At 36.1% G+C, this 12,584-nt stretch overlaps 1 protein-coding gene across 36 annotated transcripts in view; it reads right to left on the bottom strand.

The window, feature by feature from the left end:
* The window catches only part of DLG2 (discs large MAGUK scaffold protein 2), a 1,055,145-nt gene that overhangs the window by 206,016 nt on the left and 836,545 nt on the right, over positions 1-12,584 (bottom strand). For all 36 annotated transcript variants that reach the window (XM_065049757.1, XM_065049758.1, XM_065049759.1 and 33 more), the window contains one exon: positions 8,894-8,996. In XM_065049757.1, coding sequence (XP_064905829.1) covers positions 8,894-8,996 — 103 coding nt within the window. The remainder of the gene's footprint in view (positions 1-8,893; positions 8,997-12,584) is intronic.

Genomic DNA, 12,584 nt, shown 5'->3' with positions numbered 1-12,584 from the left:
CTTAAATTTTTAGTATTCATATTCTCCAGGGATGTAAGCTGAAAACACAGGGATTGTACGTAACCTGTGTTTTTGTATTAGTTTAAGCATATGACCATCAGTAATATTGACTACATTGTGAAATTTCATCCAGTTTATGGAGTGTTTTCTACTTTCAGTCATGTCTCTAAATGAAGTAAGCCACCTGAAGCCAGAGAAAGCCAGGTTTCTAGTGAGCTTCTGAACTTTATTAAAAGAAAATACGGTAAACTCTTTGGATAAAAAGTATTTTCCTGAAGAGTCTTCAGTATCTTGAATAGCCCAATCACCCAGGACCAGTTTCAAGTTATCATAATAGCGTCTAAACTTAAAGTTGTGTAAGTTATCATGAAGACTAGGAAAAGCAGCAGCAATGAATCAGGACAGACTTTTAATAACTGTAAGTAAAGAAGGAAAAACATCTGGCACTGAAGGTAACTAAAAAGCGACACAACAAAGAAAGAAACTGCATCTTTGCAAAATGCAAAAATAAATGAGAAAGAAAAGAGAACAACTTTAAAGTAAACAGATGGAAATAAATATGAGCTTCTAAATTCCTAAGTCCTAATTCTGTGATTCTGTGATATATGAAATGTTGTCACTGTGAAAGAATTAAAATAGCAAAAGTGTTAGTAAAATTTATTGTTTAAAAAGTAAAAAAGAAAGTAAACACAAAATGTCTTTAGCATAGAATGTTTTTTTTTTTTTTTCAGATAAAAGCACAATTAAAAATTGAATAAAAGAAAGAGAATGAGAGAAGAAAGAAACACTAAAATGAGTGCAGAAATAATTTCAAGCTTTTCTCTGAATCTGGTGCTAAAGTGCATTATCCCTGGGCTCCCCTCTGCTGTCTCCCTACTGCGGATCCCGCTCCTTCCACTACAGTGAGGCTCAAACATATGGTTGCAAATGTTCCTCTATTGCCAGCGATATAAGCCCAGGGTTTTAATTAAAAAGAGAAGCTATTCCTGTACTATCGCTGCAGTTACAAAATTGTTATTCCTGTTGCTGCCGAGAAATTACTAAAAGACCAGTACACAAATCCATACATATACTTTCCATTGTTAGAAGGTCTTGTTTTCTGAAAAGGCCGTTATGTAAGGAAAAAACCATGGGTGAAATAGATTTCAGTTTAGTGAACACTAAAACAGGGAAGAAAAAGGGAAAGACTTCATAGCCCGTACTTAATGGTTAAATTAACAGCTGCAAATGTAACAGCTGTTGCAAAAAGAAAATCAACTCTTTATTTGTATTCCCAGTGAGACTTATTCATGGCTACCTTAACAAAACAGCAAAAAGAGGAAATCACTAAACTTTAATTAATAAATTGCTGAAGAAAAGCAAGTAATAATCTCTAGCATGAGGACTTAACAGATACATATTTTTTGTGTATGTATAAATATAATAAAGCAAAGAAGGTCGTATATCAACAATAAAAAACTAAACAGGACCTACACTATAAATGGAGCTCAAACCACCTCCCCCCGCAGAACTTAATGTTATCGCATTTAAAAGTAAAGCTAGAAAAGACAGGTGTTAAAAGGAAATAATGCTTTTCCTGAACGATTTCCTACAGTTGACATTGACAACTTTATGAAAGAATACACTATTTATAGAAATTTAAGCCTGGAGCTAAATATGACTGAATTACAAAATAAGTACTCAAACTGAAACATTTATGAAAATGGGAAATGAGAAAGCTCTGGAGTGTGTAAGGAAACAGCAAACACAGTCTAGCAGACTGGGATGACTACATTAAACACAAATGGATCTGCACAAAAACATTAAGAAAATATATCAAAGCCATAACATCTTTCATATATAATGAGTGCTCAATATTTTAGACAAAGGAAAAAAAAAATAGAATTCTGCTTTTTATAAAATATTCAATGTTGGATGAGTTATACTATGTAACTCTGCTGGGAATGTGATTTTTAAATTTAACAGAGGAATTAAAATATAACCTATTATGTCTTAGGAAAATCTTACAAATACCTGTTTTTAAAAGAACATTTATAATCCCTGGTGCTTCTTCAGCTGTGGCATCTGAAGAGCCTTAGAAATACCTGTCCATGCTGGGGCAATGCCCAATACACAGGCAGAGTCACTTGGGGACTGGAGTTAATCTGCAGTAGAGTGGTGAGGGCAGCCCAGGCAAACAGAAAGAAAACACTGGGATAAAAGAAAATAACTTGAAAGTGGATCAGGAGATTTTTAAACTGTATTTTTCATTTTAAACACCATTTGTGGTAGGTTTGTGGTTTTGTGATTTTGACGTGGTTTTTTTTACTTCAGCTAAATATAGCGCAAAGCTTGTAATGAAATTATAAAGCTGAAGACTTTGCTCCAACATTGTAAAAATAAAAGCAGTGTATTCTAAACAGTATGCAGCAAATCTATACCTGAAGTCACTATCTGACATGGCCAGACAAGTGATATATTCTCTTGGCAACTGCATTTGTTTTGAGGGAACCATAGCTACTATATCAAAATGACAACATCTAACCATGCACTTTAACTGCTGACATAACCTGGAGTACTCAAGGATTAGTTTAAGTGCCAGAATCTTAGTTTTGAGCACACAAATATAGTGTGGTATGATTTGGTACATTTCACGAAGTTGTGTATTACAGCCACAAAATACTGTTAAGCATCTTAATTTATATAGAAATCTTTGCAACAAAGAGGGAATTTGTTGCTTAGGGAACTGCTGCACTTCTGTTGAAGCAAAACATGTTAAGATTATTAGAAGAAGGAGAATATGACTTTATCATCTGCAACCTGGCTAACTTCTTCAGTGGGCACCTGATGGACAAGCAAGGGAGGCATAGGCCTGACCTTTAATTGGCTGGAGAAAACAGTTTACTATTCTGAAACTTGGTACAAAAACTTTATGAGTGATTAAAGAAACACTAGAGTTAGAGGTGTCACTGTAAAAAGAGGGGTAAAATCAAGAGAAAATAAAAACCCACAGCCTTTGATACTGCTATCTGAATGAGACTGCAGTCCTTGTCTCCTACGTAGGAGAACTTTGGTGCATTATCAACTATTATGCATAAATTGGGAACTGAAAAAAAAAAACCAAACAAAAAACCAACAAACTTCTCTGGTTTTGGAACACAGGAAAATAAAATATACTACCATAATGTTGAGCTTTCTCATTTCTATTACTCCTTCTTCCTCAATTTTCCTAATTTAAAAAAATGCACTGGACTTCTCAACAAAATTCACTCCCTGAACTTCAGCAGGACAATCTATGAAACATACCTCTAAACTGGTTGTTGATTTTATTAATCTTTAGAGTGGTGATATGTTCCAGATGAGAACAAGGAGAGGATTTTTCAGCCCCCTCTGGTCAGTAGGACAGGATTCAGTGCAAATACCACTGTGCTTTGTCCTGCTCTTTCTTCTCCCTAAGCTTTGGAAACAAGATCCTCAGCAAATGGCCTTTGGTCAGATCCAGCCTGGCCATTCCAAGATTATGTTATATTCTTTAATACACATGCATGAAATACAACCTTAACAACTTGCATTCTTTGGCAATTGGATACGGGGGCTCCAGATGAAAGTCATCTGCTGTAATGCAACTTTATACAAGTAATTAAGCTACATTGATTTTCAACAGCTGCGAGTAGGAGCCTTTAACATGAGTATTCACATTTCAAAGTATAGAAGTGACCTAGACAAAAACGAATAAATACAATTATTTATTCTCCCTATATATTTTTAATCTACCTTATTCCTGCAGCATCTGGAAAGGTTAAACATCTGAACCAGGAATATATGCAATTGTTGTACCAAAACAGGAGGCAAGTTTTTGTATTTTGAGACAGGAATTGGGAAAAGACCTAAAAAGTATCCATGACTGCTCAGGGAGAGACCTGTAAAAGCGATCCCTGGATTTCTACTCTGAAATTTTAAAAAGAGCAGATCTCATGCACTAGTAGGTCAGACAAGCATATAAGACAAGGAGCATATTTTTATAAAAGCTGATGCTGCTTATGAACATTGGGTCTGTTGCAACTCACATTGTGAGCCTCTCAGATTCAGGAACGAAAGAACTAAAAAGTAAATTTACTGCCGTAGCTGCCACAAGATCCTTAGAACTGTAGGTGCAGCTCTCTAATAATTTCCTGAGCTAAGGTCTGCAAAAAAAGACACTGTCTGTCACAGTGGCTGTCCTATACTCTGACTAAATCTCAGCTACTCACCGCACAGCAGGCGCAGAGCCCCCGAGCATGCAGCGAACAGCTAATTCAAAAGGTGATAAAGCAGAAATCTTCTCGCTGCAACCATTTTTTGACCTCTTCATTGTCAGCTGGCCTAATCAAACTGTAATCAATAAATGTTCTCCCTCTATGCAAGCTGTTAAGAAAGGAAGTTAATTGGCTAGCTTGAAAGATTTAAAGCACATGGAAGTTTGGGGTGGTTTTAACAGTTTTTCAGGGATATTGTGAGGGAAGAGCTGCAGAGACACTGCAATGCAGCACCACGGAGCTCGCAGACCACTGACACCGAGTGTTGTGCAAAAATCTTAGGGCTAAGTTCTACCTTTTCATGCTGCCACAGGGGGAACACGAGCATTAGAGACTAAAATGTGCAATAAAGCTTTTGAGCAGCTTCTTTGGGAGTCCAGCATTCTGTCTCGCCCCATTCCCAAGCCGTGTCTTTCAGGATAAATTGTTATTTCAGTGAAAGTTCACTTTCCATTCAAAATGTATTTCGATTTCACTGAAAAAAAGGTTTTGGTTTGTTTGTTTTGTTTTGTTTTGTTTGTTTGTTTGTTTTCTTAACTCCTTCCATACTGGGCTGTAAGTTACAACTGTCACCATTAAAATCAAAGTATGTCCTGCATAAAAACCTGGAAGCGTAAAGTGTTTCCCTATGTTTTATACATTTCCCATTTTATTTTCTAATTTATTGCTTAATGACGACATGCTGTTCCAACCTAAGTTTATTTTCCAGGCTCAGGTTTTTATTTTGTAGAAGAGAAGGGCCTACTCACTGGCTCCATGTTTATATAATGTTTTAAAAGAGATCTGAGAGTTGCTAAGCTGGGAGAAGAGTTAAAACACTTCCAAGAATATTAAAGATTGGAGAGCAAAGCTAAATATAAGTGATCAGTTCCTCTTCTAATTTTGTTCTAAGTAGGTTTTGGTCTTTAAATCCTCTTTAATTTCATTTCAGCCATGTGCAGAAGATTTGAGCAGCACATGGATATAAAAAGTCACCTTTCTGAAGCCTGCAGGATGGTAAGTGTGCTTTGAACACACGCATATCCCTCCATATGAACTACACCTCCTGTGATTGTTAGAGATCATGATGCTTAACATTAGTTGACCTCCATTTACACAATACACGTGTACATAAGATACAGTACACAGGTTATTTTCAGTTTTTAAAATAAAAGGAATGACTCAAAAAGCCCAGGGTGATGGCCATTGTTCCTAAAGCTATAAACATATACTCCCATTGTTGAGTTCTGATTTTTTAATCTCTGTGATTCATTTTCCTCTTGCTCCTAAAAATATTTCCATATTTCTGTCCACAGAATTTGCATTTTTGTTTGGACTTTCATACCTCTTTTTTTCTCTTCTATTTCTCAGAAGGATGAGGGAAACAAAGATGGTGAGTGGACGTGAGGAAAACGGACTGAAGAGTGGAAGAACTGAGGAGTTATTCTCAATTCTCCATACCATCCCTTATGATTTAATATTTCCATTCAGCTTCCATTAAATTGCTGCTTGTACCTTCCATTCTCCCTTTGTTCACTGTATCTGTGCACTTTTATGGAATTTTCTGCTATTTCCAAGACAACTTTCAAGTGAGAGACAGGCAGCGTGGTTCAGGTAAGCACCATCACCAGCCACAAGTCTGAGAGCATTCCAAACATGCTGTGATGACATTCCATTTTACCTGAGCTAGTCTCTGCATTTGTATATTCCAGACATGATGAGAAAACAAAGGGTCATGATATCAAGAGGAAAAACTATTCAAGTTGATGGCAAGTACTATGTATATAAATATATATATATATATATTTTTGTTTTTGGTACAAGTTGCCATTCCTTTGACATTTGCTGCCCAGGCTATACACATAAATGTGAGGGGAGTTCATATGAGGTTTAGATGAACTTTTGACTGTTTGAAACAAGGAAATGGAAGTTTAAACTTTGAAAGCTGTTTCTATAGTAGTCACCTCATTTTCTCCCCACAGCAAAGTATATTATTTCATTTTCGAGACATTGCCAAGATATGTGTGCTATAAGCTTTCTTTTACCACATAAAAACTAGATTAGTGGAACATGAGCTTTTTCTACTCACAGTCTTAATTGCTAATCATCAGCTGGCTTATAGTATTGACTGGTACTTATATTATCATCACTTAATACCTGAAATATCAATAGCTAAATGTTTCATTGAATGCATTTGTTTGAAACAACATCTAAAGGCTTAATAAACTGTAAAAGATTGAAAAAAAAAAAAAGTATTGGTTAGCATTTGCAGTGGTTATTCTTGGATCTCCCCAGAAAAACTAAAGCTGTAATAACAACTCGTAACTTCCAGTATGAAAATGGAAAAATCAAGCTACAAGCCCACTTTGCTTATATACTTTACTAGTTTTGGAAGCATTTTAAAGCGAGGAGTCCCTGAGGAAAGCACAACTGTACAGTTTTAAGACTGTGTTTTATGACTATGTTCCAATATATGCTTCAAGATGAAGTATGGTAAATAAGAGATCAGGTATAAATTGCAGAGAAAGGACAAAAAGAGTTGTGCAGGATCTTCAGAATAAGATAAGTATTTATGCTGATATAGAGCGTGTTTATCTTTCTGTGTGACCTGTAAATTCTTAAATAATTCTCTGGGAAGTTTATTTAAGCAACTGTTTTAAATCTACTTCATCTTTTTTTTTTTTTCTTTCCCCTGTATTTACAGAGTTTGTGTCAGATTAAATACTCCATCAGTAAGATAACACAAATGTAGTACTACTATCTTAAAATATTCAATCATTTCCTATAATAAGGATAACTTTCAGGCCTGTTCTTCACTAGGTACTCTCTTTGGTGTGTCTTGAATGATTTGGATGAAACAGAGAACCAGCTGTGCTTCACTGACAACAGCCAGGACTACTCTGCCCTCAACACGGATTTTGGTGAACGAAGCAGCATTATTAGAAAAATAAAATAAATATGCAATATAATATTTGATGGATATTATCAGCATCATTTGAACTGCATGTTCACCAAAACTGAATTTGACATATTGCAGAGCTAGTGAAATGCATGAGAAAAGTATGTCAACTAAAAGTTCAAATATAATAGGAAAAGTCTGTCAAGAGATGTATTTTGCTGTGCATTAACAATGACATAGAACAACTCTGAAATGCCAGTGATTGCTACAAGTACTCAGACGCCACGGTGATAATTGCAGTAGAAAATCACCAGACAGCAAACGACACTGCCGGAACTAATGGGAACATGGTTTTATTCAGAATCCAGTGTGGATAGCTATCTGTTATGGAATTGCTTTTCAATACTTTTATTTGAAATCACTGATTATTGCTTATGCATTTTTATATTAATATGTTCCATTTATTTAACTAAAAATAGATACTTGCAATTTCATTTGCTCTAATCTGCCCATTTCTTAGAATGGTCTAATTTATTCTGCTTGGTGGCTCAAGTGTGGATAAACCAATAAATGGATGCATGATACCAGATCTGAGGCACAATTGTATGTTTGACTAAAATACCAGCTGTTTTTCTCTTTGTGTTCCATCAGAACGATCCAGAGAAACAAAAGAAGGTATCATGCTGGATAAATTTTGGCACTACTAATTAATCTCCACAGTGTCTCTGAAAAAACTGACTAGTTGAACCTGTTATTAGAGTTGTTCTGTTTCACCTGAGACCTACATGTGTCCTAGGCTGGGCTCAATCCGGCAGAATCAACAACTTGTGTTGACAGGTCATAGCAGGACTTGTGAATTGGACTGGAACAGTTTACTGAAAACTGATAAAATGGTGCCAGCAAGTCTTCCCAGACACCTGTGGTTGCTGAATTCACTTGGAAAGAGTTTTGAAGTAACAGCTACTGCAGTGGAAAACCATCTTTAGCTCCTATTAGAAAGTAATATTCCTTCATTAATTCCTTGAGAGCCTCAGACAGGAAAAAAAAATAGTTCGTGGACAATGGGAAGGAGCTCCATCACTTAACTCTGGACTCATAATATCCATCAATGTCTTCTTCTTCCCACTGAAACTAGCTTAAGCTCTAGAAGGCTAAATATCAAATACCAAAAGGTGGATGAGATACATCCCACCCTAAATGTCTGATATTTTGCTGAATTTCCTGTTGATGCTTTTATTTAGAAAGCCACCATTTTCCCTGATAAGTACTTGTTATCTGGTGCTAATTGGCCTGGAGGTACAAGGACACTTATCCAAAAGTAATAATGGGAAACTCTATGCATTTGGCAGGAAGCATTTATCTTTGTTTAAATCCGATCTGACTTTCTGAAGCAAATTCAGATCTTCCTGGCATTTCTCTTCATTCTCAAACTGCCTTTTGCACTGTCTCCAGAAGGAGAACAGAAAAGAATGTAGATTAAGCAATAATGAAAATAGAATGATTAACTAAGTTTTGATGACTGTCTTATTCTATGCACATCTAAAGTTATTTCTTATAGTTGCATAAGCTACTATGTAAGACAAAAATACAGCCATAGAATTGCCCCTTGAAATTTCATTCCAGATGACTTCTGATGATAGCTGGGAAAAACACTATCTAGAGTAGCCTCATCCTGTTAAATGGGTGGCTTTAAAGCACTTAATCTTTTACCATATGCCTTTAAGTGTATTATTTTGCTTACCCTCCGGCTGGTATTGTGCTATGATTGTTACCGTCTGCCCTGCTCCTTTCAGCGCAGCCGCAGCCTGCTCATGGGTAGCACCTCGAAGATCAATGCCGTTCACCTACAGAAGGGATGCAAACAACAACAGGTCTGAGTAGTTCAACATTAGACAGAAAAAGAGAGGTGTTTTCATTTTTTTTTTTAATAAATATATATATATATTAATATCTCATGGATGTAAAGGGAAATTACAAAGTCAAAAAGTCTGAGAAAATGTTACCTGTGACTGGCCATGAGGACCTGCACTAATACTGGGCGCTGTAATTTATGTACACTTATCTATGTTTATTCTCTGACCACTGCTTTTGGGGGGTTTCCTGCTCTACTGAGTTTACATTTTTGGTAGTTTCTTCATCAATCAATTTCATTTTATATCTAAAAATGAAATGATAAATTTTCTGTGGTGCTCGAAGGTTGGCGTCAAATACCATGGGCAAGAAAACCGCACCTTCAGCCAGACTCTGCAAGCCCAGTCTGTAGCATCAGGGGAACCTGGAGGTATATAGAGCATCTCTAACAAAAACTGCTAGTTATAGAACTTCCAGATCAGAAACACCATTTACCATTTTGTTTTCATGCAGCCCCTCCTCTTATTGCCTAGAAATATCCCTGTATCTTGCACATCACAGCAACAGAGTCTCTGCCAGGTACATCTGTGCCACCTCTGGCTGTTGGACACTGAAAGGTCTCTTCATGGGGTTCCTCTGACCTGATGATCATTTTTGGTTGCAAAAGCAGTGGAAGTGGAACAGAATAGGGAACCACCTATGAAATTCATGGGCAGCTTCAGATCTCTTTTGATCTGCAGTTGTGACATTCAATGTTTTGTCAACAACATCCCAAAAACCAGGCACTATTTGTATACAGAGTTATTAACTGTTCCAGTAATTTGAATCTTGCTTTTCGGCGGGAGTGTTACTGTCTGACTATATTGAAGTATGTGAGGTTTCTTTGATTTATTTTTTTATTTGACTTTCCTCCTCACTTATAAAGGTTTCACCTTCATAATATTTCAGTGAAGTACAGGAAAATTGTGACACATAAACAGCCCCAGCAGGACAAAAATCCATTTCTGATTGTTCAAGAAAATAAAGGAATAAAGTAAGAAAATAAAGGGTGAGCAGAAGAGAGAGAACAATGCCATAGATTTCACAGACAAGCAGGCCAAAACACGGACCTCAAATTCTCAGCAATAGCAAGATTCTTTGTGTTTATTTTTATCAAGTACTAACACAAGATGGATAAGCGCACATTGAAAATATGGATTTTATTTTATTTAAATGTTAACAACTTTTTAAGCCGTATTAAAATAAATTTTGATTCCATAGGACTTCACAAATAATATATTGAAGCCATTATGAATACATTTATTTTGATCAAATACATTTAGAAACTGTCCCTTCTTAACTTGCCACCTTTCACCAACTTTTAGAGAATGTGATACTTTGGGAACACAATTTTTTAACATATAATCATAGAATAGTTGATGTTGGAAGGGACCTTCAAAGCTCCTCCAGTGCCACCCCTGCCATGAGCAGGGACATCTTCACCCAGATCAGGTTGCTCAGAGCCCTGTCCAGCCTGGCCTGGGATGTCTCCAGGGATGGTTCATCCACCACCTCTCTGGGCAACCTGGGACAGGGTTTCACCACACTCAGTGTAAAAACTTTCTCCCACATTTGCATGACAAAACTATTAATCTTAGAAAAACTAATTTGTGATTGCAATAATTTGTGATAGCAATAATCACAAATCACAAATAATTTGTGATAGCAATAATATGAACCCCAAGAGATCTCACAGTGTCTGATCCAGACGACTGCATGATGCTGTAGAACTGTTGACTGTACACAGAAGTGTAATTGCCTAGCTGAGGTTTCAGGTTTCTGAAAATATAATTCCATAAGAATAAAAGTTTTCCCAGTTCAACCTGTCTAGAAAAACATCTTTCTTCAGTTAGGTGGTTTTGTTTTGTTTTCTTTGTTTGTTTTCCTTTATGATAACAAAGGAAAAAGCGGATACCTACAGAAACATTCAAAGCAAATGTCTGTGCCAGAACATAATGCTTTATGAGAAGACGTATGAGGGGATCCCCATGTAGTTACAATCATACAGACAATCTGAATGTAAGCTGTGACAATAAATTGGTAATAATTCTAGTACTGCCATGTATTAGTGTCTTTGGCTCGTATATTTCAAAGCATTATATGCCGATACACTGATAACTTCTACTTTTTTGTCATCTGAAGTGCACAAAATTCATGTTGCTTTTACAATTTCTATCTAGAGTGTGTAAAGGGAAGTGAATATCTTTATTCATAAGTAATGCTCTAATGCTTCTAAAAAGAAACTCCGAGCATAGGGCAAATGTAAGACAACAAACGTCATAATTTGTCCAACACAAGAGTTATCAGTTGTCCCATCTTCCTTTTTGGAAGAAATTGATGTAAAACTAGCTGGTGGAAGCTTTCAAAAAAAATCAGCCAAACGTTCAAATGCTTTCATCAAAACTGTGTACATAACCCTCAAGTCTGGTGAATGGCAAGACTAACATAGACTCCTGCAAAAAACTCACTGAAATTCAGTCTAGGAACAGCGCTTTCTAAGAAATGAAGGAGAGAATCAGAGTTTAAGTGCCATCAAATTTAATGTATGTTAATGCACAACACTATAATGTTAAGTAATGACCTGACCACACTAGGATGCCAGAATAATGACCACCCTCTTGAAGATGCAACAGCCACACAATAAAATCAAACAGTCATGGCCAAATAAGTTGGTAGAAGTCTGTTTGCATGCTATTTAGCTCACCAATACCTGACAAGATCTCACTGCAGAATAATAGATGTTAAACTTAGAAAGGACTTGTAACTTGTCTGACTTTCTAATGAACAAGAAGAATAGATGGTAACTTGATTTCTGGGTATTATTTCCCAATATGTAAAAGAAAATGTAATCAAGTCCCAAAACTTCTAGTTGAAAAAACAATATTCAAGTAGCTTGCTGAAAGACACTATTAATATACACATTTTAATCAAATTCTTACCTTCAGGCCAAAATGAACATGAGTTTCGGAAGAGGTAAAACAAATACTCTGTCTTGCCTCTTCCTCCAAAACAATGTCTGAATTATAACAGTTGTGTACAGTGATATTTTTCCCTGACATGATTACATTGCAAATTGTTAAATTTGATTTGGTTACCACTTTCAATTAATTTAATGTTGTTTATGTTTGTTTATGTTAAGAACAGAAAAATGTTTCCAGAAAAAATTGCAAGTGTTTGCAGGAAAGTTTAATACTTTTTTTTTTTTACCCTATTAAATAGGCTGACTTCCTTTAAGAAGTGTTACACAATAAGCGAAGTAGCCCTGCTGTTTTGAGCTTGACTGCACAATCCTGATGTCCTGGCCCAGAATGAACTTGACTGCACAATTTGTGATGCCTAACTCTAAAATGAATTTGACATAATGGAAATAAGAAGAGCCTCCAGCTTATACAGAAGTCTGTCTCTTCTACATGCTGTAGCAAAAAGCAGTGGATAAGACTGAGAAAAAGACGCAACTATAGTTCATAGTAACTATAGTAATTGCCTTTGCAGTCATTGACTCAAAGTAAAGTGTGATCTACTTCATTAAATACTGAATCATA

The sequence above is a fragment of the Columba livia genome, chromosome 1 (assembly GCF_036013475.1).
Source record: "Columba livia isolate bColLiv1 breed racing homer chromosome 1, bColLiv1.pat.W.v2, whole genome shotgun sequence".
Classification (NCBI taxonomy): Eukaryota; Metazoa; Chordata; class Aves; order Columbiformes; family Columbidae; genus Columba; species Columba livia.
This window is presented reverse-complemented; position numbering and strand designations above follow the sequence as displayed.